This window comes from Phoxinus phoxinus, assembly GCF_949152265.1.
Source record: "Phoxinus phoxinus genome assembly, chromosome: 22".
NCBI lineage: Eukaryota > Metazoa > Chordata > Actinopteri > Cypriniformes > Leuciscidae > Phoxinus > Phoxinus phoxinus.
In genome coordinates, this window is record NC_136897.1 from 2289747 (window position 1) to 2315641 (window position 25895).

At 38.6% G+C, this 25895-nt stretch overlaps 2 protein-coding genes across 5 annotated transcripts in view; one reads left to right on the plus strand and one right to left on the minus strand.

Moving 5' to 3' along the window:
* Window positions 1–25895, plus strand: part of LOC306990463 (uncharacterized protein) — a gene marked incomplete at its 3' end in the record, with an annotated part of 318552 nt that overhangs the window by 212935 nt on the left and 79722 nt on the right. The window lies entirely within an intron of this gene.
* Window positions 383–20311, minus strand: sp1 (sp1 transcription factor). Of its 4 annotated transcripts, none has more exons than XM_079597598.1 (7): window positions 20207–20311; window positions 19546–19617; window positions 13902–13946; window positions 12477–13713; window positions 8206–8347; window positions 5610–5803; window positions 383–2201 (listed from the first exon to the last, which is right to left on the minus strand). In XM_079597598.1, the coding sequence occupies exons 2-7, from the start codon at window positions 19606–19608 to the stop codon at window positions 1894–1896; spliced, it is 1989 nt and encodes a 662-aa protein (XP_079453724.1). In that variant the 5' UTR covers window positions 19609–19617; window positions 20207–20311; the 3' UTR covers window positions 383–1893. The 4 variants fall into 4 exon arrangements, with proteins under 4 accessions (XP_079453724.1, XP_079453723.1, XP_079453722.1 ...); XM_079597597.1 differs by having other exon boundaries at window positions 19546–19625; XM_079597596.1 differs by lacking the exon at window positions 13902–13946 and having other exon boundaries at window positions 19546–19625.

Consider the following 25895-nt stretch of genomic DNA (forward strand, 5'->3'; position numbering starts at 1 on the left):
AAAAGGTCTGAAAATGTTTTAAATATATATATAAAAAAATAATAATAGATTCAGCATTAGTGATGTGGCAGCGAGCTATAATGCACATACGTGATCTTCTGTGTTTCTTAGAGGCTGAATTCATTTCAAAATCTGCCAAACTTCCAACACTACTTCTGAATAGGATGTCTACTTCATAAATTGTATGAAAATTGTAATAATGGTTCAGACTCAAACCACATATGGAAATGGAGGCGCCCTTATATGGGCAGTAATGTCCACTAGTGGAGAAGTGTGGTACTGCGCCCAAACTACATCTCACTGAACGCTCATTTCAAGAGATATCAACCTAACATTTGAAACACAACTTGTTCAGATTTTTGGCTTTTATTTTTTTGTTGTTGCATTTTTAGAGTCCACCAGGTTTTGAAAATATATATTTTATATAAAATATGAATAATTACATTTTTAACATTGTACATTTTCATAAACTCAAACTTCTATAACTTTTTTTTGTTTAACTTTCTTAATTTATTTCACTTCTACAAAAACTGCCAAATGTTTCTTTAAAACAAGACCAATCTTACATCTATATTCCAAAGCATTCTTGAATTACAACCATTTTAAAGTTCATAATGTGCATTTTCATGTCTATTAATAAAGGGGGGCGCTTAAGGGGTTAACTGTTAAAAGGACAATATTCAAATAGATTTTTTTTATTATGAACATAGAACTGGCCTGAAGGAAAATACCATGTCTAAATGCAGGTAATAAACTCGATCTCCCTCACACACAGTACAGCAATGAGAACAAACATGTTTACGTTGCTAAGAGTGGTTGCTAAGGGTGTTGTGTAGCGATACATTGGGTGATCATGAATAAAACACAGCTATGGACCAATCAGAATCAAGGACTGGAACTAACCGGTTTATAAGCAAGCATAAAAAACTGCTAGGAGTCTTTCTGAAGTTCATCTTAATTTAATAATTATGAATGCTTAACACCAAAAGAGTAACATTCACCTGAGTTATTAACATGTAATGGAAAGTGAAGAGCTTTGGCTTGAACTCCAACTCATAAAAGAGCCCTCTCTTAATAAAGGGTTTAAGGCATTTGTATTTTAACAGGTTAACATTTTCCCTATAAACAAAGCATGACTGTTTAAGACCACAGTGACCAAAAACTGGGACAATTAGCATCAAGCAACTCAACGGCATGTATTTACTGTAACTTAAATGTGTTTTGTATATCAAGACAAAAGAACTAAAGCAATACAAATAAAAAAAAACGTTATGGAACATCTACATAATATAAAAATGCGGACATTTAAGACTGCATAATTCATACATTCACAAAACAAAGGTAATTTCAGAATATGCAGTTTTCCATACTTAGAAAAAATATAACTTATGTACAAAAAGCATCAAATCTTTTTGTTTCATCTCATTTACGGTGATTAATACACGGAAGCATGATGGCTTGTAAGTAAGGTATTAAAGATTAAAAAAGATGACTATGATATCACGTTCACACAGTTTGTTTTTTAATCTTTCTGTTTGTGTTGTTGCGTTGTAACCCAATGTCACATGACGTCAAGTGGACCACTGAGCGATGCTTACCGTGACACACCACAATTGCAGTTCAGGGAATCGGTAAAAGAGGGGAAAAGAAAGCTGAAAAAACTTGGATTCAGAATATACATGGAAGGGACGCAAAAAAGGCTGGAGTCTCAAAGAGGACGAGGTAAACAAGCACCGCACGATCACACCGCTCTCCATCCCCGTGCTCATGGCGGTCGCTCACCGGAGGCGCCGCGCCTGAACCGCCGCTTTATTGCCTACAAACTGCAGTGCATTCATTCTGCCCAGTCAGATCTCTCCAAATGCTCACTGCACTCTCGCCACCCACAGTGCATTAGTAGCCATTGCTGTTCAGATTGATGGAGTGCAGATCTGTGACTTGCATGACGTTGATGCCGCTGGGCTCTAACCGCGTGAACCCTTCGGATGACAGCGTGCCCATAGTAACTAGCGTCTGCGGGTCAGTGGTCATGTCGCCCGAGGCACAGCCGTCAGCCGCGCTCGCAGTCGTGACGGTGGTGTCCGCCGCGCTCACGCCGCCAGCGGGACCTTTCTTATTCATATGGGTCTTGATGTGCTTGGACAAGTGGTCGCTGCGCATGAACCGCTTGGGACACTCTGGGCACGAGAACTTCTTCTCACCTGTAAACAGACAAAGGGCAAAGTTAACCGTCCGGAGTCAACCTGTTCAGAATAAGAAACAGTGCAAAACCGGGGTTTTTGCAAGGCTTGAGTCTTAATTTGTGAAATAAAAGCATTAAAGGGGACAGGACTATACAGTCAGACCAAAATGTATTCAGACTCCTTCAACATTTCTCACATTATCAGTTTATTCGCTATACTTTAGAAAACGGTGATAAAATATGAGCAGAACTGAGTTGATATTTGACAGGTTTTGTCCGTCCTTCTGTTAGACTCTCACACATGAATTATGTTGAATATCTGTCAGCTGTTCAATTTAACTACACAATTAGATAATACCAGTTTAGCTCAACCAGTGACCAAGCAATGCTTCATTGTGTTCAGTAGTGTTGTCAAAAGTACCGACTTCGGTACCAAGTCGGTACTGAAATTTAAAAAATGTGACGCTTTGAGCGCTGTTGAGCGGAATCGTTAACACCTCGGAATGGCCGGCCATTGTCACGTGCTCATCAAATATGTCTGTGATTGGCTACAATGATCAGCGCTTCAAAAACATGTTGTAAATATACATCAATAACGCTCTTCAGCGAGCGATTACACAGATACACACGGGAACGTTTGAAAGCAGGCGTCTATCAGCGGATCGATCCACTGGCGCTGATAGACGCCTGCTTTTGCTTTCAAAACACTTTCAAACACTTCCGTGCGCTCTCAAACGCTCCCGTGCGCTGATCATTGTAGCCAATCACAGACATATCCTATGAGCTCCTGAACACAATGGCCAATCAGAGGTGTTTATGATTACGCTCAACAGCGCTCAAAGCGTCACATTTTTTAAATTTCAGTACCGACTTGGTACCGAAGTCGGTACTTTTGACAACACTAGTGTTCAGTGTGTGTGTAAAAAGAGCATTAGCAATTACAGACAAAACACTTCAGCAGAACATGATCAGCTCAAAGTGGCCCAATCATTTTTGGTCCCAAATTTTACTGGTAGTCGCAGCATGAATTTTTTTGGGTATAATGTGTCAGTTTATTTTGCTATCCTCACTTACATAAATTAACTATAGTGTCATGCAGCCACTAGTGTAAAAAAAGAAAAGAAAAAAGTTTTGCTATAAAAAATACTGCAAGTTTCAGAACTCAAAAGTTCCTTGATAGTATTTAAAATCACTTTTATTGATACCAAGCTGCCAAACGACTCGTTATACACGTTTGGGTTTTTATTCCCTGATGTCAGTTCACCTTTTAGTGCTCAATCCCGTTCTGTACACACACAGTTCAGTCGTTTACAGGAGTGACAACCGCATTCTACACACCAATTAACTCCTGAAAAATTCAGGTAGTGACAAACGCATCTTATACCAGTAGATGTCTACAGCTCTAAACTGAACAACTAGTTGTTAATGACGTATTTAAATGCACACCAGGGACACGTCTCTGTTCTGTACGCGTGCGGTGTAGGAAACACGAAGAGGTACAAGCCTCGGCTCATGAGTGTTGCCAGATCTTCCTAGAAAAAACAAGCTAACAAGCCCATAATAAACCAAGATAAATGCAAATGCTTAATATTGAAAAGTTTAACCAAGACCAAAATATCACGATCCACACCTGCCTACTTTATTAACTCCATAAACTGGATCACTTCATGAGAAAAGCTCAATCAATAAGCCACAAAGCACGTTTAACAAGTTTACATTTTAAATAATGACAGAATTTTCATTTGTGGGTGAACTAACCCTTTAAATTGTAATATTATTTCAATAAGTATTACTGTTTTTACTCTATTTTTGAAGAAATGCAGCATAGGGGAGAAGAGATCTATATACGTGTACAGCTATACAGCATCTCCATGTTAACCCTTTAGAACCGGATGCGCCGTCGCCGACACAGATCAGCGAGCTGTATTCATTGTACCGTAACTCTTCAACGTTTGCACTATCAAAACCATTCAAATTGCCCCTGACAGTAGACAACATGCGCTTTTCGGAAATATACGGCTTATTACGGTAATTTCATGCTTTCCATCAGCAAATGACAGCAGCTTTCTGGCAGAGCGGGAAGGAAGGATTTGAACCGAGAGATACGAAGCGCAGCGGGTTAGAGTGTTTTGGATCGCATAAAATAATAAAAGAAACGAACAAATACATGGTGAAAGAAGTGGTAGACAGCAGAAGAGGCGATTGGGATGATTTTTAATGAAACTTGGGAGTCTGATGGCCGTTACTTTTTCACGCATCTTTACATGTGGTGTGTGCATGTGTGTGTGTGCGTGCCTAATATGAATGGACGCATTTGTATGTGTGCGTGTATGAAAAAAAGTGTCCTAAATGAAAACTATGCAACCCAATGTCACAAAAAACACTTGTATAGTTGTATTATACTTAATTTTTCAACTTTAAAGTGTTAGTTTATTTAATTCGTGATTTTTCTGTTTTTTTTCTAAATAAAAATCGAAAAATGTATTCTCGTTTTTTTTCTTTTTGTCTATTTAAATTCTATTTTCAAACTCACCACACACAATAATGGTCAATAACTGTAATTTGTTGAAAGCTAATCTTTTTCTGAAAAAGATGACACCTTGCACATGAAGATAGCACATTGTTTTAGAACTTTATAGTAAAAAAATCAAAATATGTGAAAAACACCCATTTTAGCTTCAGGTTCTAAAGGTTTAAGGATCCAAAAAATTTTTTATTTTTTTTTTAACCTAATAAAAACTTTATAACTGACTGTTAATTTGAATACTCATCAAGATGGACATTGATAATATTGTGTGTATTTGACCGTTAAGGCCGCCAGTTTATCAAGGACACATATGCCTGTCAGACAGCAAGCAGGTACAGAAACCATTTCTTTCATGGCTTAATGAGTTTCTTTAATTAGCTACTATTTTTAATATTAAGCATATCCCCTGTTTCTTTATTGCACTGATGCATACAAACTACTAGTAAAAAAACAATACAGCACAATCTCCATTCTCCATTTACTTTCCCATGCCATTGACGAGATTTTCTGTCATTTATGTGACGCTTTCCTGTCATTGACACGTTTTTCCAGCAATCATACAGCAGGGGGCGCTGTTACAGATCTTCTGAAATAGCACAGCATCTCAGAATCCAAAAACAAGTGAAAATCCACTAAACCAGAAAGAGATTTACATATTCATACAAAAAAAAAAAATATAGGCGCTACAAAAGTTTTCTGAGTCAGATCAAAAAATGCTGGCGGGCACTTTATTAGTAAACGTTGGTGGGGAAAGTTATTTGACAATTTATATTATATATCGATATATATATTGTCATACTGTCCAGCCTTCAGTTAAACATTCAAAAATGGGCTTGACCTGAAACGCACAGCAAACTTTACACTTGATGAGATTACCCAGCAGTGCCAGGCTAAACTCACCGGTGTGTGTCCTCTTGTGTCTCTGCAGCTCATCGGAGCGTGTGAAACGTTTCCCACAGAAGGACCAGGAACAAACGAAGGGTCTCTCCCCTGTGTGCCAGCGTAAGTGTGCCCGTAGATGAGATGTTTTCCCGTAAACCTTGCCACACCCAGGAATGTGGCAGATGTGCTGCTTCTTCTTAGTGGGGTCATTGCTGCAATAAGAGAAGAAAAAAGAAACACATTTAGTTTAAAGCTGCATATAAGGGATAATGTACAGTCAGATCACTTAGTGAAGTCTCATTTATTTATATAGAGCTTTATTTGTCCAGTTTTGGCTTGAGTTACTGCTGCCTTTCTCTCAGCTGAACCAATCTGGCCATTCTCTGGCCTCGGACACGTTAAGGCATTTTCGCTTATTGTATATTTTCTTTTTCTGACCATTCTCTGTAAACCTTAGAGATGGTTGTGTGTGAAAATCCCAGTAGATCAGCAGTTTCTGAAATACTAAGACCAGCCCGTCTGGCACCAACAACCATAACCACATTCAAACTCACTTTGATGGATAGACTCACTTTGACTAACCCTCATTAAGGATTAGTTCACTTTTAAAAAAACTTTTGCTGATAATGTACTCACCCCGATGTCATCCAAGATGTCCATGTCTTTCTTTCTTCAGTGGAAAAGAAATGAAGGTTTTTGATGAACACATTTCTCCATATAATGGACGTCAATGGGCCCCAAACGGGTCAAGGTCCAGATGACAGTGTCAGCGCCGCTTCAACGGGCTTTAAACGACACCAGACGATGAATACGGGTCTTATCTAGCGAAACATCGTCATTTCAAAAATAAATAAAAAAGTTTAAGTTTTATAAGCACAAACGCTCGCCTTGCTCTGTTCTGTGATGCGCGTTCGTGACGTCACGTGATACGCAATTACGTTGAAAAGGTCACGCTTGACGAGTCAGTGTTTACAGATGTGCGGAAAGAGGACCCAGGGCATTAACTTTTAACTTTTTGAGGCATTTGTCAAGACCTTTTTGAGGCATTTTTTGTCAAGTAAATTTATGTTTCACTTCTCCATGTACAAAAGTCACTTGTCCGGGTAAAGATTTATAATTTTATCATTTATTTTTGATAAATGCCACTTTCTACCCGGCAGAGGCTGAATTACCAAGGGATACTTTAAAACGTGTAGCTACTTTACATCTGAACATTAGCTAATATTTAACTATGTACATTTAACCAATACAAATGCTGTTAATGCTTGTTTACAGCACACGACTGCCGACGCTAGCTAGCTAACGTCACTCACTTGTCAGCCGGGTTGGGTTTCCCCGACAGACGCCACAGAACATTACTCCGTCTTCATAAATAACCCAGTCGAATTAATTTCCATTTGGTTACAAATTTTCGTTCCCGTTTTAATTCGTATGGTGCTGTTGGTGTGACTGTAAGGTGACTTGTTTTTGGAGCTTTTCCTGGCGCTTTGAGGCAGGTAAAAATGTTTCAACTTGGACTGACTCCTGATTGGCCAATCAAAGCATTCTGAGTTGGACGCTGGTTCGACGGATTGTGGGGGAATTTTTTTTTCTGTTTCAAATCGGTAAAATTAAATCTGTAAAATAGACGTAATGAGTGGCACATAATGTGAAGTAACATGGCATTTTATTTTGTTTGAAATTTAACTTGTCCAGTAGGGCAAATAATTTTCACTTCCACAAAAATAATCCATTTGTCCCAGACAAGCCTTAATGTCGAGCCCTGAGGACCATACACACATATTCAAATGTCTTTGTGTCAGTTTATCGTTTAAAATGGCCATTTCGTGTGCATATCCTGGGTGTTGTAATATTAAAAAGCCTAAAAGAAAATTTTCGTCAGGATAGAAATGTTTGACTTTTCACAGAAGCGTGACCTTTTCAGCGTAACTGCGTATTACGTCACGAACGCGCATCACAGAACAGAGCAAGGCGAGCATTTGTGCTTATAAAACTTAAACTTTTTTATTTATTTGTGAAATGACGATGGTTTCGCTAGATAAGACCCGTATTCATCGTCTGGTGTCGTTTAAAGCCGTTGAAGCGGCGCTGACACTGTCATCTGGACCTTGAACCGTTTGGGGCCCATTGACGTCCATTATATGGAGAAATGTGTTCATCAAAAACCTTAAATTCTTTTCGACTGAAGAAAGAAAGACATGGACATCTTGGATGATATCAGGGTGAGTAAATTATCAGCAAAAGTTTTTTTTAAAGTGAACTAATCCTTTAAATCATATTTTTTCCCCATTCTGATGCTCAGTTTGGTCATTTTTCCAGACCTTTTTTTACTGAAGGTAAAAGTCGCCGTAATCTTTACTGACATTGTCCATAATGATCACGGAGACGCACATTCGGACGGGACTAAAATCACAGAGAAGCTCTGGTAATTATTACTTTACCTCACCGCTCCATGCTAAACTAGTCCCGTCCGAATAGGGCTTAAGACTCTCACTTCCGATTAAACAGCGCACCTGTCCACTGTACGTCTCCTTAATTTGACTGGATGTTGAAGCTTTGTGCAAGCGAACAAGCCTTTAATATTATAAAAGTATTGTGTTAGCTTGAGTCGTACCGTCCCTCTCCGTCTTTGCAGTACGGGCAGGTGCAGGCTTCCCTGCGCGTGCGTCGGCTGGTGGTGGTCGGGCTGCTCTCCACATTCTCATCCATCACACTGTTGTCCTCCAGACCGTCTCCACCCGCACCACTCACTTCACCTGCGGAACAAGCGCTGAACATTACACCTCTACACACGACAAACACACACTCAAATACAGCCACAAGCAGCCGGGAAAATTACAGATAATTAAAGGGATACTTCACCGCTGGAAAGATGAATGTGTATTTACACCGAGTCATTTATGTAGTAGAAATGTGAAATTATTTTAGAAGTTGGTGCCTTCTAGACTGAGAAAAGCCAGAAAATGTATTTTTGGCTCATGTGGATTAAAGACAACTAGACGACTCGAAACTGAAAAGACGCCGTTTTATCGTGAGTCTCTGTGACGGTTTAGTTGATAAATACTATTTTTACCGTATTTTCCGGACTATAAGTCGCATTTTTTTTTCATAGTTCGGCTGGTCCTGCGACTTATAGTCAGGTGCGACTTATATATCAAAATTAATTCATACTGACTGAGATGAACCAAGAGAAAACATTACCGTCTACAGCCGCGAGAGGGCGCTCTAGTTAGCGGAGTTGTTCAGAAGCGACACAGAGGATGAACTCAATGTATTCAGTGTTGAGGAATGAGATCGGGAGCTTGGTGAACTTGCTGACCGGTAACTTGCTGGACTCGCTGGCTAATGTTAGTTTAGCCTATTCAGCCTCACAGTATATGCTCTTTATGCTATTGTGGAGCTGAATAACTGTTAATGTGTTACGCTAACACACCGGACACTATTCAGCTGTTGTTCTGTGTGCTGTTGTGCAGCTGAATAGCCTTTCCAGATTAAATGTCTGTTCTTGGTCTTGGATTTTGTGAAATAAATTTCTAAATAAACGCGACTTATAGTCCAGTGCGACTTATACTAGTAGTAGTATTTGAGTTTATATGATATCAGCATCACCGGCTATTACATGGCAGATACATGTACATAACATTAAACAACATAAGTAGAAAATGAAAAACTTAGACAAAAAGAAAAGAAAAAAGATGAACAAAATGAGCACAATTCTATAAAAGATTCTTAAATGTCCTAAAAAAAAAAAAAAAAAAAAAAAAAAATCGGATCCATAAATAAGTCCTTTTGCCTCAGAAATTATGCCTTATATCTATTGCACACTATTCCACATCTGATCTGAAGTTGCCAGAGCTGTAACTGGTTCTGTGTTGCACTAGAAATGGCCAAGGCCTTGGGATTAATTCCCAACCCAATGCGTTTTCTTTATTTGTGTGAAATATAACTTTAGTAATTCTATAGCCATGTGATTTGCTATTAGAAAGACTTCAAGCTAATTTATTTTACTCAGTGACTGAGAAATAAAATGTGTTTAAAGGGAGATAATGGACTGTGTTTTCCTGTTTCATCTCACGCATGTCATTTTCAAGGTTGGTATTCAAAATTCAAGAACATTTCAAACCTTGAAAATGGTTCAAATCAAGCATTTTCCAAACTCTGCACGAACCATAAAAAAAAAGAAAAAAAAAGGTAAATCGTCTGACATTTTAGAGTGTGGTATGTTTTAAGGTGACAAATTAATTCATTATTAAATTAAGGATGTAACTATTAAAAATGTGGCACTTAGAGCTAAAAAAAAGATGAAAGAGGAGGGTTTTATGATCCTACAAAAATAAATATTGGTGGTCGGTGTCAGTCTCAAATTTCCTGATCAGTGATCACCAACACATCATAATCACTGGCAATATTATGCAAATAAAGCAAATATGCCACAGTTGTAATGATGCATTAAAATTATTTTCTTAGCGAAAGATTTAATATAGCCAAAAATAGAAACCGAATATAAACTTTAATAATAAATTAATTCTATTTATTAAAAAAATTAAATCAAAACATTTAAATTGCACACTTTGTATCAACGGGATACATTTTATATAAACTTTTCAATTATATAATTATACTTTCTCCTATTTTTGTTGAAATATAAATATTTTACAACACAAAAACTCAGTAACAGGTTAAGTAAAAATAATGAAAATACAATATAGTACATATATTTATTAAGGATTTATTAAATGCTCTCTAGTTATTTTTTATATAAAAATAAAATAATCGCAGCCTTTGCCAAATCGCTGACAGACCAGCTCAATTTTTATATGAAAAAGTCTCAACTTTCAAATTTGGCATTTCAAAGACATTTTAACAATAAATATCGTTTTGTGTCTGACAGATCGCTGTAGAGCCTCAGTTAAAGGGATAGTTCACTTTAAAATGAAAATTCTGTCATCATTTATTCACCCTCAAGTTGTTTCAAACCTGTATGAATTTCTTTCTTCTGCTGAACACAAAGGAAGATATTTTGAAGAATGCCGGTAACCAAATAGTTAACTGGTCCCATTGACGTCTTCCATAGTATTTTTTTTTCCTACTATGGAAGTCAATGGGACCAGTTAACTGTTTGGTTACCGACATTCTTCAAAATATCTTCCTTTGTGTTCAGCAGAAGAAAGAAATTCATACAGGTTTGAAACAACTTGAGGGTGAATAAATGATGACAGAATTTTACTAACTCTCCTGACTGCTTTGTGGGACAAAATGGCAGATGGCAAAGTATGATTGGTCAAATCACCTGTCAATCAAACTCCCTACGAAGGGTCAATAGAGAGCCTAAGCCCCTCCCCTTCCGGTGCACCATCATGGGACCTTATTTCGGAAAAATATTGTATGGTAGTCAATGGCGAGAGACAACAAATATTTTGATCTCGTTGAATTGTGCCCTGAATTACACATAATGATGTTTGTCGATTTAAAAGATACATTTTAAAGTCAAGAAAGTCACAGTTTGATGTAAAACTGTTGAGGTATAAGACTGTGAACATACGTAATTACAAAGACTGCAAACCCAAAAGGCGCACATGTGACGTCATACCTTTTCTCTCAATGAATGAAGCTAACTTTACTGAAGCTAACTTTACTGAAGCTAACTTTACTGAAGCTAACTTTACTGAAGCTAACTTTACTGAAGCTAACTTTACTGAAGCTAACTTTACTGGAGCTAACTTTACTGAAGCTAACTTTACTGGAGCTAACTTTACTGGAGCCAACTTTACTGAAGCCAACTTTACTGAAGCCAACTTTACTGAAGCTAACTTTACCGACGCTAACTTTACCACTTTACTGAAGCTAACTTTACTGAAGCTAACTTTACTGGAGCTAACTTTACTGGAGCTAACTTTACTGGAGCTAACTTTACTGGAGCTAACTTTACTGGAGCTAACTTTACTGGAGCTAACTTTACTGGAGCCAACTTTACTGAAGCTAACTTTACTGAAGCTAACTTTACTGGAGCTAACTTTACTGAAGCTAACTTTACTGGAGCTAACTTTACTGAAGCTAACTTTACTGGAGCTAACTTTACTGGAGCCAACTTTACTGAAGCCAACTTTACTGAAGCCAACTTCACTGAAGCTAACTTTACCGACGCTAACTTTACCACTTTACTGAAGCTAACTTTACTGAAGCTAACTTTACTGGAGCTAACTTTACTGGAGCTAACTTTACTGGAGCTAACTTTACTGGAGCTAACTTTACTGGAGCCAACTTTACTGAAGCTAACTTTACTGAAGCTAACTTTACTGGAGCCAACTTTACTGGAGCCAACTTTACTGGAGCCAACTTTACTGGAGCTAACTTTACTGGAGCCAACTTTACTGAAGCTAACTTTACTGGAGCCAACTTTACTGGAGCCAACTTTACTGGAGCCAACTTTACTGGAGCCAACTTTACTGGAGCCAACTTTACTGAAGCTAACTTTACTGAAGCTAATTTTACCGAAGCTAACGTCTGTCATGTTTTCTACAGTCTTACGTTATAATCGTGACGTTACGCTGTGATGCTGGAGTGTGTTGTACCAGACTGCACACACACAAGCAACGGTGACGTATAGTGCGAGACGAGAGATGAAGTTCATTGAGTGATTTCCACATAAAACTAAATGTTACTCTTCTGTTTTATGACAAACTGCGACTTTCTTGACTTTCATAATTATATTTACATTGACAAACATCATATGTGTAATTCAGGGCACAGTTCGGACGGAATAAAAACATAAGTTGTCTCTCGCCATTGACTACCATACAGATTTTTTCCGAAATAAGGTCTCATGAGCCGGAAGCGGAGGGGCGGGACTTAGGCTCTATTAGAATAAAAGCAAAGCAGACTGACCTGTTGTATTGGAGATGGTGATGGGGACCCCCTGCAGCTGGTGCATCAGTCCTGCGCTGCCGAGCGTGTTCAAGTTGATGGTCTGAAGGCCAGAGAGCTGCATGGTTCCTGGTGTGCCCGCCTGAGCCAGTGTGATCTGGGCGTTCGCGGGGCTCTGCAACTGAAGGGTCTGCCAGCTGACCTGGCCATTCGGACCCACGGTACGGATCAGGATGGGGCTTCCGTTCGCGATGGTCTGGATCTGAACATTTTGCACTCCATCCTGAGACAAAGTCTGTGTTGCGAACATCTGCCCCCCGGCCGAGACCGAGCCGGGCTGAACGGTCTGCAGGACCTGCTGTGGCTGAATGAGAATCTGCGCTTGACACTGTTTCTGCCCGTCTCGATTATCAGACGCGACGGACATGTTCTGGAAGGGCTTACCCGTGTCTCCTTTGCTACTCTGGGTTAGTGTTACGATGCCTGACGTGGCCGTCCGTGTGCTGGTAGTAGTGCAATACTCCACTGGAGCTGTAGACGACGTGCACTGGAGAAGCTGTTGAGATGTGGCTAAATTTCCTCCAGCGTTCGGATCACTTCCGGGCGTACCAGAGCTAACCGGGAGAAGAGTGATGTTAGCATTCAGAGGCATGTTGGTGAGGAACTGCGTCTGATTGGGAAGCACAGTCCCGCCCAGACTGATGTTCTGCAGAGGTATTGCTTGCTGGAAAAGGCCTGGGTTTATTAAGATGTTTCCCGCACCAGTACCTCGGTTAGCGGGGGCGGCGATGAGCTGCTGGTTACCATTAGGCGAGGACACGAGCTGAAACTGCCCGGATGCCGTGTTTGACGCATCCTGAGCCGTCTGAGCAAACTGAAGCTGCTGTCCATCTACAGTCTGAAACTGTGGGATCACCTGATACTGGATATTTGGCATCATACCAGAGAGGGCAGTGAGCACCTGTTGATTTTGTAGGCTTTGTGAGGACGCCATCACATACTGGGGTTGCACCACAGCTCCAGTCTGTCTGCTTTTGTCCTCCGAGGGAGAGCTGGCGCTAGTGGAGCCGGTGGCAGCCTGAGAGCTTGCGGGTATGATGTGCCAGCCGTTGGAGGCATGTGACAGATGAGGGTGCTGGAGCTCGATCTGTGTGTCCTGTGCCTGGCTTTGCCGTGTCTGTTGTTCCACAGTGTCGTTTTCATCGATCCGACTGCAGGTGGCTGCTAACAGCGCTAAAGGTGAAGGCTGCTGCGAGTCCTGGGGAGGTAAACGTGCTTTTGAGCCATTTATTATTGCACATTTTAAAAAAAATAACTTAAAATTAAAGTCACCTAGTTCAGTTTATTTATATGTTTACAACACATTCATATGATCATCAAATCAAGCATTTTTTTTTTTTTTTTTAAATGACAGAACTTCAATAATTACAAATAAAATGTTGTAACCATGTATGTAGAGCTGGGCGGTATGAAGGTATATATCGTTTGCATCTATAATTTTTGACAAAGAGAAACAAAAAGCACAAAACAAGTGTTAAGGTTGTATGTTCAGGGGTAGAATGTTCTGCACACACATTACTACGTCTTCTGAAAAAAACATGTTATTGTTGTTTCTTTTACCTGTAAATGTAAAATAATCGTTATCATCATGACAGAAATCAAGGTAAAATTGAGGTCCAACAAAGTACATATTTTTGTAAAACTTGTCTATTGAGTGCATGAAGTCAGAATCCACTCAAAAAATAGTTTTTGTGCACATATCCTTATAGCCAACAAAGTGGAGACACTGTAAATAAGAGATTATTTATGCAGTATAGGCAGATGATTTGATTACAAAAGTAAAAAAAAAAAAAAAAAATCCATACATTTTGTTTTAATAAGACAATATAGGTAATAGGGCTCTGCGATATGGACAAAAAAATTACTATCACAATTTTTGTATCAATATTGTGATTTCGATTTTAATCACAATTTTAAAACAATATTTAATGTAGTACTGTAAAGTATGAAAGACATTTCCCATACCCCAGAAATGTAAATTTCTTAGAATTAATAAACAATTAACACAAGTGTTCACGGGACAAATTATGTTGAATATCTGTCAGCTGGTAAATTTTACTACACAATTAGATAATACCAGTTTAGCTCAACCAGTGACCAAGCAATGCTTCATTGTGTTCAGTGTGTGTAAAAAGAGCATTAGCAATTACAGAAAAAACACTGAAGAAAACATGATCAGCTCAAAGTGGCCCAATCATTTTTGCTCCCAAATTTGTATACATTTTACTGGTAGTCGCTGTATGAAGAATTTTTAGGTATAATATGCCACAGTTTACTTTATTGTGCGATCCTTCCTCACTTAAATGAACTTTAGTGTCCTGCACACACTAGTAAAAATATATTTATATCTGGTGTCTGAAAATGTTTTGGTTACTTCCTCTTAGTAGTACTGGATTGATTATTAATATTTCTTTAGAGCTGATTTGCTACACAAATACAACAAACAATATAGTTACTCTTTTTTCACCATGGTAGTGAGGTGCCATGCATGGTTTTAAATGCGGTTATCATGATCCAAATTCTATTTTAATCCTAACTCAAACAGTCAGAATATTTATATTTTACCCTATAAAAAGGAGGTTGTTAAAATGTTACCAATTTTGTTAATGAACAAATTAACATCTGCACCCCAACTCAAGCTTCTGCCACGTCACTCAGCACAAGCTACTGTCAAATGTGCATTTCTCAGAAGCAAAACATGCAATATTCTCCTGTTTGTGCAAGTGTTTGTCAAGCTCTGATAAAGAATAGTCTGATGATAAAACCACAATTAACTGTTTGGTTTCTACAACTTTCACGCCTTTAAACTTGAAAGAAATAAAGATTTAACATTTATTTTGATAATTATCAATATCGACTGATATGAAAATTGATCGTGATCTTTTTTTGCCCAAATAACCCAGCCCTATTCAGACTAACTCCTTGCTTAGCAACACTGTCTTCTAGCGGTTGCTCCGCCATGACAGTTGTTGACCTGAAAGAGAAAACTGACCATTAAAAGTGGACAAATCCCTCCACACCGCACTGCGCGTCAACTCTGGGGACTTGCACGGCATGTGATGCATTTTTAAAGTGCAACGCCGCACAAAATCGAGCTCTGGTAAGTAGATACAATCTGCATTCACATGTTTTCATAAATTGTGTGTGAGTGTAACTGATGAAAACCGCTCTGGACTGCGCTTCTCAAAAGCATCGTAAGCCCAGATCGTAGAACCATTGGGTCTTGAAGGCTAAATTCACACCGCCAGTGATAAAGCGGCACGACCCCATTTGTTATAATGGAGCACTGGCGACTTCCGGCGACAGTAACCGCTGGCGACCGAATGTGGGCGTGTCAAGGGACACGAGAAAAGTTCAGAAATGTCATCTTTATTCAAATCAGAAGCGAATTTCGCGAGCTACAACCAATAGGGAAGAAGACTTTCAGTGGAGCTCACGCCACCGTCTCGAGTGCCGGCAGGACAGAAGAGTTCACGGTGTTATATGATTTGACTGTAGTCTGTAACCACACACATGGATATAATAAAATTATGCATGGAAAAGAAACGGTCCACCGTCTCAGTGAGTTTAATTCATACATTTATAGTTCGAGTGTTGTAATTTTATGATGCAAGTTTTAAGTTTAGCACTGCGGCAGTTTCTCCTGCATAGGAACAAGAAAATGTATTATTTGTCAAATTCGAATGACGTTTTAGTGATTTATGATGGTATGAGTGAGTTTAATTTGTTGATTAGGCCTAATCGATCGTTAATCTAGTATATTTAATTCACTGGACATTGGCCCTCATTTATCAATCTTGCGTCGAAACGGGCGTATATGTTGGCGTAAGATTATGCTTACACTCCTCTCACCGCCTGATTTATGAAGCTGTGCGTACCTTTGAAATTCAGGTGTACGCAATACCTGCCCCTTGATAAATGCCGCGGCTGAAAACGATCGTCATTAGATTAACACGCCCCTATATATTCACGTCTCCGCCTCCCCCACGCCCTCATTTTACGCCATGGACACACGGATGACGGCAAAGAGGAGAAACTTCTCCGGTGGAAATCCAGTTTAAATCGCTGGTTGGTTGAGCAAATGACCTCACAATGCATTATTTTACAGCACGTGTTTTGAAACATGTAATGGGGTGTACAATAGTGATGATGATGTGAATAATTGCATGACAATTTGTAATATTCTTATTATTAGTATTATGATTTTGATTATTAATGACGCTTATTGTTATTTAGAAGAAGAATGTCTTTGTTATTATTATTATTTGTATTATTATTATTTAAAAGAAGAAGAATGTCATTTTAATTACTTTGTCAGTCTGAATTATTTTTTGGTCATTGAGAGCCTTTCATTCCTGAACCCAGTCCGTGCGCACCTGCCGGGCTTAACTCACAAAAATAAACACTGAAGTTTATAATTTCTATGTTGTTGTTATTTTACAGTGGGTCATAATATATCATATCTTTAGTTTGTCAGTGCGTTTTGTGGTGTTAGGAATTGTTTTTCTGCGCATTTCAGCACTAACTCAAAACATGCGTACATGTACACCACCTCCTGAGCTGGCGTAGGATTTGAGCGTGCCGTACGCCAACGTCCATATTGATAAATCGCAAAGTCACCGTGGTTTTGGGTGTACGCACTTTTCATAAATGAGGGCCATTGTGATCATATAAAAACACTCTCCCAACACTTACGTTTAATTCCTTTGAGCCTAATTCCTAGTCAAATTAAAATGAGATAGTTGTATATCACTTGTGATGGTATTTTGTATAGATATGGCCAGACGTGCGGTCTACCAATAACGTTAGAGCGACAGCAACGCCTACAAGCGACTCGCAGTACAGAGACTAGCGACATGTGGTGTGAACGGGGCTTTAGTGCTCAATTCTGACTTATTACTTAGATTTTTTTGTATAGCGGTTCACATTGTAGTTTTAAATGTGGCCAATATCAGATTCCAGTGCTAACAGATCATGGCCATGCGCACAAGAACGGTAAAGATGTCATACAGAAGTAAACACGGAGGACATTGTGATTACGCGTTTATTTATAGTGCAAATTATTGTGCAGGCAATATAAGTAAAAAAAACAGTTATTAAACAGTTATGATACGAGCCCTCATGTTTAGCTTGTACATATAGAGCTGTCACTGTAATAATAGTAATGAGCTCTGACATCACGGACTACCTTTCACAACTGTCTTGATAACGTCAAGTATGTAAAATCATTGAAGTGACTCCTCATGAGACCAGGATTGTGACGAATGCCAATCTAGAGAGATGTAAAATTTGCATGATTACCAATATGTCTGTTCAGACTGAGGTCGCATTGCAACACATCAGACCTGCTGCATATGATTTAGGACAACATATGGAAGTGCCACGAATCAAATCAGTGTTTAAAAAGATCAGATCCATGTGGTTTGTGCTGTACAAGGTCATTAAAGAGAAACAGATCGGAGTCACATGTGAGCAAAACAAGAAAAATCGGATTTGTGCCTGCAGTCTGAACATGTAGCGTAATATCAACTTGGCTCACAGTGCTTTTGAGAAGCACAGCCCTGGTCTCACCTCCAATCACAGAGCAGAAGCATTGCTTTTGTTTTACTTTCAGTGACAGTTTTAAAAGTAGATTCTCCTTCCTGATCCACCCATTTCCCTCCCACAATCCACCGTGAACCTTCACAGCAGGAAGTGGCAGACAGGGGCGTGGTAGTGGGGGGAAAAGTGGACCTGACTACCCAGGGCCCCGTCTAGGGAGAAAGCCCTTTGAAATCCCATCAAAAAAAAAAAAAAAAAAAAATTAATTTTTTTTTTTTTTTGTTAACCTAATTCGAATTAATTGGGCCCTCCAATTGATGTCATTATTCATTTCAAAATATATTGATAACACCAACTGAGAGAATGAACTCAGTGCCAGACCTTTTCCCTGTTTGTATCACTCCGCTTGTTCGTGTTTGCGCAACTTGCATCATTAAGCCAGAAGGCAGCGACAAGTGACTGTCTTTATGAGTGAGCAATTGAACCATTGATTAAATGAACAGATTAGTCCACAAATATTGATTCATTTAGGAAAGAAAAAGTAGATGAAATTGATATTTGATGCGCATACTAATTGCTCATATGCCTCTGGACACAGAATTATTGCATTGGCGTTTGTTTGAAATGTAACATCTAGCCTATGCAAAATAATCCTTGAATCATTTCTTATTTAAGGCCATTCCCGTTTCGAATATGTGATTGTGTATAGTCAACAATAAGCATAAACATTCTGCATTTCCATTTTATAGTGTGGATAATTCATTGCGACATTTAAACTGATTCTCATGTTTTAGAATTTGTTATCTGATAAAATACTACATACTGCCCACTGACATGCTTTTAAAGCTCCTGTTGTCCATTTTTTTTGGTCTTCAAAACACCTTAAAATTCACATGTTGAGCTCAGGTAAATATAAATTTTCTCGGGGGAGCATGCCCCCGAACCCCCCTAGGAGCACTTTATTCCGGTTTTTAGCTATAAAAACCTGCGCAAAAAAATGATCATGAAGTGAATTGGAAAGTATTTCTCTTTGTTTGAATAACTACTCAACTCTACCTTACACATTAATACACGAAAAGTAAAAACACAACACACAAGTCATTTTACAGCGAAAGAACCAGTCATTACTCTAATCTGATTTGATTATGGATTTAAACACTATTTATACTTGTTTATATTCAAATAATTAAAAAAAAAAAATTATTCAAAATTGAATTTTCATTTTTGCTAACCCGCATCATCTAATGGCATGTGTAGGGGGCCCACTGACATTGTGAGTATACAGGGCCCAGAATTTGGTGCTACGCCCCTGGTGGCAGATATTCATAACTTCACAATCAGAACCTGCCTTCATTTACAAACTCACAACATCATAATATAGCCTAGAGGAGGGGACAGACACATTTATAACAAGCTAGCAGACACAGCTAACTCCAAAGTGAACAGTTATAACGCAGTGAAATACACGAGAGCAAACTTGAGCACTTACTTGAGGCGTGCTGGAGTTTCTCTTCTGAATGAAGCTCGTGTCGTTCTCCACCATCGCGGCCATTTGATTCTGCTGTTGATCTGACACACAGTCAACATAAACAAACTCAGTGCAAACTCATCAAAGCTGCAGTGCATGCGTCTTTATCTAACGTTAGTGTGTTCACGGATCATCAGACGAGTTCGCCGAGGAGTCCCGACACGCGTCCAGAGGCCATATGCCTTCACTAAAACAACTTTAATACTCACTCGCCAAATCGTCATCAACATCGTCATCATAATCGCTAACGTCCATTCGCTAGCTTTCGTGATCTTATACGCGTTGTTTATCATCGCTCGTGTTATATAACTCAATGTAGGTCGCTGTAATGATCAACTCAACTTCCAAACTTAGCAAACAAGCTCGAGATTACGGTCACTCACTCTAGAAGAAAACTTAATCAACCAAATTCACGACGAACTCATTCAGATTGCTCCTGTTAGCGAGTACGAGGTGACCGTTGCGGTTTGCGATCACTTGCGAACAACATGATTTAGTGTTTTGGGCGAATCGATGTCAGTGTTTGACAACGTAAATATCGCATTAAAATCCATCAAGTACAGTTGTCCGTCGTGATGATTAAAGCTGTTGAACACACTCAGATAGTATAAAATGAACTCACCGCTCATAATGTGTGAAGGCGCGAGTTTTTCACGCTTCTTTAAGTCTGTCATGAACTCTCAAACAACTCAACCAAACTTGATGAACAGAAAGGACGGAGTCAGTCAAAGCGGCGGGGGCGATGGACCAATCAATAAACGAATCGCTTTCTCTCGGCCAATCGGATTCTTTGCATTAACCGTTGTCATTTTGACGTTCAGAGATACTTTCTTATCATCTCGCTCCTGTGCATGTATGAGACAGTACTATGAGCTACCACAGTAAGTTAGTCAGCTAATTTTTTTGTTCGTTTGTTCTTATTTGAGAGTAAAGATCTCAAAATATGTAAGCTATTTAAAGCAAAAGATGCAGATAATAGCTGGAATATCTACTGGTGTGATATATATATTTTTAAATATATTTCGAATATATTTTCTAATTTCGAATATATGCGAATTTTGTGATGCAGCACATATCTCTATCTATCTATCTATCTATCTATCTATCTATCTATCTATCTATCTATCTATCTATCTATCTATCTATCTATCTATCTATCTATCTATCTATCTATCTATCGCACACATCTATATTATATATATATATATATATATATATATATATATATATATATATATATATATATATATATATATTGCAATATAACCATAAGCAGATGAAAGATTTAAAAACATTTTTACAGATGAGTTTTTTTGTCACAGTTCCAGTAATAATAATGACAATAATAACAAATGTAGCTAATAAACCAAAATAAGCAATGACTGCATTTAATACTGTTTCAATAATTTTAAGATATAAATAGTATGATTAGCCTATTTATTTATGTTTTTGAAAATTTCAACAAAACAATTACAGCAGATAACTAGCAGATAACAAAGATAGCCCAGGCAGGCTTAATACATAATATACCGTATTCATAAATTATTAAGGGGACAAGGTAAAAAATAAATTAACTAATAATTACAGCAACAACCATCAACAGTATCAAATAACAAAAAGATAAAAAAATAAATATACCAACAATGGTAATAAAATAATCATACCTAAAATAATTGCAATAAGTAAAAAAAAAAAAATGACAGGAGATGATACACTTATGTAGGCTTTCTTTTTCTTTCTTTATTGTCATCTAGTAATACTTTCAGACATGCTATCATATGGAATATTATTTTTTGCCAGTAAAATCACTGAGCTGAAATGATCTTGTGTGTCAAGTGTTGTTAGCTTGGATATTGCATCCAGCCGATATAGATCATTTCACAGTACCTAACGGCATACAAGAATTTGGTCTTCAGAATTCAGATTTGCGAAATTGGTCTCAGACGGCCAAATTTTGAAGCTGGCTTAAGAAGTGTTTGACTTGGTGGAAACTAGGATAACAGTACCAAAGATCACATACAGAATTGGTCATGCCAAAGGGGGCACTCGGATTTGAACCGGGGTACCTCTTGATCTGCAGTCAAATGCTCTACCACTGAGCTATACCCCCTGTAAAATATATTTTTTCAAAGTAAAAAAAAATCCCAGTAATTTTCTTAAATGCATCTGTTGAAGGTAAAACAACGAAGTGTTTGGCTTGTTAGACAGTACCAAAGGTCACATTCAGATTGGGACATCATAAAGGGGGCACTCGGATTTGAACCGGGGACCTCTTGATCTGCAGTCAAATGCTCTACCACTGAGCTATACCCCCTGTAAAAAACATTATTTCAAAGTAAAGAAAATCCCAGTAATTTTCTTAAATGCATCTGTAGAAGGTAAAACAACGAAGTGTTTGGCTTGTTAGACAGTACCAAAGATCACATTCAGATTGGGACATCATAAAGGGGGCACTCGGATTTGAACCGGGGACCTCTTGATCTGCAGTCAAATGCTCTACCACTGAGCTATACCCCCTGTAAAATATATTTTTTCAAAGTAAAAAAAATCCCAGTAATTTTCTTAAATGCATCTGTAGAAACAGCCAACAACGAAGTGTTTGGCTTTTTGGACACTAGCATAACAGTACCCGAGATAACATTCAGATTTGGCCATGTCAAAGGGGGCAACCGGATTTGAACCGGGGACCTCTTGATCTGCAGTCAAATGCTCTACCACTGAGCTATACCCCCTTTCAGAGACATTTTGGTAAAGAATAAAAAAATTCCAGGAATTTTCTCAAATACATCAGTATAAGGTAAAATAATTATGTGATTGGCATGTTGGAAACTAGCATAACAGTACCAAAGATAACATACAGATTGGGACATCATAAAGGGGGCAACCGGATTTGAACCGGGGACCTCTTGATCTGCAGTCAAATGCTCTACCACTGAGCTATACCCCCTGTAAAATATATTTTTTTCAAAGTAAAAAAAATCCCAGTAATTTTCTTAAATGCATCTGTAGAAACAGCCAACAACGAAGTGTTTGGCTTTTTGGACAGTAGCATAACAGTACCCGAGATAACATTCAGATTTGGCCATGTCAAAGGGGGCAACCAGATTTGAACCGGGGACCTCTTGATCGGCAATCAAATGCTCTACCACTGAGCTATACCCCCTTTCAGAGACATTTTGGTAAAGAATAAAAAAATTCCAGGAATTTTCTCAAATACATCAGTATAAGGTAAAATAATGATGTGATTGGCATGTTGGAAACTAGCATAACAGTACAAAAGATAACATACAGATTGGGGCATCATAAAGGGGGCACTCGGATTTGAACCGGGGACCTCTTGATCTGCAGTCAAATGCTCTACCACTGAGCTATACCCCCTGTAAAATATATTTTTTCAAAGTAAAAAAAAATCCCATTAATTTTCTTAAATGCATCTGTAGAAACAGCCAACAACGAAGTGTTTGGCTTTTTGGACACTAGCATAACAGTACCGAGATAACATTCAGATTTGGCCATGTCAAAGGGGGCAACCGGATTTGAACCGGGGACCCCTTGATCTGCAGTCAAATGCTCTACCACTGAGCTATACCCCCTTTCAGAGACATTTTGGTAAAGAATAAAAAAATTCCAGGAATTTTCTCAAATACATCAGTATAAGGTAAAATAATGATGTGATTGGCATGTTGGAAACTAGCATAACAGTACCAAAGATAACATACAGATTGGGACATCATAAAGGGGGCACTCGGATTTGAACCGGGGACCTCTTGATCTGCAGTCAAATGCTCTACCACTGAGCTATACCCCCTGTAAAATGTATTTTTTCAAAGTAAAAAAAAATCCCATTAATTTTCTTAAATGCATCTGTAGAAACAGCCAACAACGAAGTGTTTGGCTTTTTGGACACTAGCATAACAGTACCCGAGATAACATTCAGATTTGGCCATGTCAAAGGGGGCAACCGGATTTGAACCGGGGACCTCTTGATCTGCAGTCAAATGCTCTACCACTGAGCTATACCCCCTGTAAAAAATAGTATTTCAAAGTAAAGAAAATCCCAGTAATTTTCTTAAATGCATCTGTAGAAGGTAAAACAACGAAGTGTTTGGCTTGTTAGACAGTACCAAAGATCACATTCAGATTGGGACATCATAAAGGGGGCACTCGGATTTGAACCGGGGACCTCTTGATCTGCAGTCAAATGCTCTACCACTGAGCTATACCCCCTTTCAGAGACATTTTGGTAAAGAATAAAAAAATTCCAGGAATTTTCTCAAATACATCAGTATAAGGTAAAATAATGATGTGATTGGCATGTTGGAAACTAGCATAACAGTACCAAAGATAACATACAGATTGGGACATCATAAAGGGGGCACTCGGATTTGAACCGGGGACCTCTTGATCTGCAGTCAAATGCTCTACCACTGAGCTATACCCCCTGTAAAATATATTTTTTCAAAGTAAAAAAAAATCCCATTAATTTTCTTAAATGCATCTGTAGAAACAGCCAACAACGAAGTGTTTGGCTTTTTGGACACTAGCATAACAGTACCCGAGATAACATTCAGATTTGGCCATGTCAAAGGGGGCAACCGGATTTGAACCGGGGACCTCTTGATCTGCAGTCAAATGCTCTACCACTGAGCTATACCCCCTGTAAAAAATAGTATTTCAAAGTAAAGAAAATCCCAGTAATTTTCTTAAATGCATCTGTAGAAGGTAAAACAACTAAGTGTTTGGCTTGTTAGACAGTACCAAAGATCACATTCAGATTGGGACATCATAAAGGGGGCACTCGGATTTGAACCGGGGACCTCTTGATCTGCAGTCAAATGCTCTACCACTGAGCTATACCCCCTTTCAGAGACATTTTGGTAAAGAATAAAAAAATTCCAGGAATTTTCTCAAATACATCAGTATAAGGTAAAATAATGATGTGATTGGCATGTTGGAAACTAGCATAACAGTACCAAAGATAACATACAGATTGGGACATCATAAAGGGGGCACTCGGATTTGAACCGGGGACCTCTTGATCTGCAGTCAAATGCTCTACCACTGAGCTATACCCCCTGTAAAAATGTTATTTCAAAGTAAAGAAAATCCCAGTAATTTTCTTAAATGCATCTGTAGAAGGTAAAACAACGAAGTGTTTGGCTTGTTAGAAAGTACCAAAGATCATATTCAGATTGGGACATCATAAAGGGGGCACTCGGATTTGAACCGGGGACCTCTTGATCTGCAGTCAAATGCTCTACCACTGAGCTATACCCCCTGTAAAATATATTTTTTCAAAGTAAAAAAAAATCCCAGTAATTTTCTTAAATGCATCTGTAGAAGGTAAAACAACGAAGTGTTTGGCTTGTTAGACAGTACCAAAGATCACATTCAGATTGGGACATCATAAAGGGGGCACTCAGATTTGAACCGGGGACCTCTTGATCTGCAGTCAAATGCTCTACCACTGAGCTATACCCCCTGTAAAATATATTTTTTCAAAGTAAAAAAAAATCCCATTAATTTTCTTAAATGCATCTGTAGAAACAGCCAACAACGAAGTGTTTGGCTTTTTGGACACTAGCATAACAGTACCCGAGATAACATTCAGATTTGGCCATGTCAAAGGGGGCAACCGGATTTGAACCGGGGACCTCTTGATCTGCAGTCAAATGCTCTACCACTGAGCTATACCCCCTTTCAGAGACATTTTGGTAAAGAATAAAAAAATTCCAGGAATTTTCTCAAATACATCAGTATAAGGTAAAATAATGATGTGATTGGCATGTTGGAAACTAGCATAACAGTACCAAAGATAACATACAGATTGGGGCATCATAAAGGGGGCACTCGGATTTGAACCGGGGACCTCTTGATCTGCAGTCAAATGCTCTACCACTGAGGTATACCCCCTGTAAAATATATTTTTTCAAAGTAAAAAAAAATCCCATTAATTTTCTTAAATGCATCTGTAGAAACAGCCAACAACGAAGTGTTTGGCTTTTTGGACACTAGCATAACAGTACCCGAGATAACATTCAGATTTGGCCATGTCAAAGGTCGGCAACCGGATTTGAACCGGGGACCTCTTGATCTGCAGTCAAATGCTCTACCACTGAGCTATACCCCCTGTAAAATATATTTTTTCAAAGTAAAAAAAAAATCCCAGTAATTTTCTTAAATGCATCTGTTGAAGGTAAAACAACGAAGTGTTTGGCTTGTTAGACAGTACCAAAGATCACATTCAGATTGGGACATCATAAAGGGGGCACTCGGATTTGAACCGGGGACCTCTTGATCTGCAGTCAAAT

Coding starts and splice junctions, on each gene's coding strand:
- sp1 (XM_079597597.1), bottom strand. CDS start 20,258: ATGACAGACTTAAAGAAGCGTGAAAAACTCGCGCCTTCACACATTATG. Junction 19,626..20,206: donor GCCTTCACACATTATGAGCG/GTGAGTTCATTT, acceptor ACTGTGTGTCAG/ATCAACAGCAGAATCAAATG. Junction 13,947..19,545: donor GAAACTCCAGCACGCCTCAA/GTAAGTGCTCAA, acceptor CAAAAATTATAG/ATGCAAACGATATATACCTT.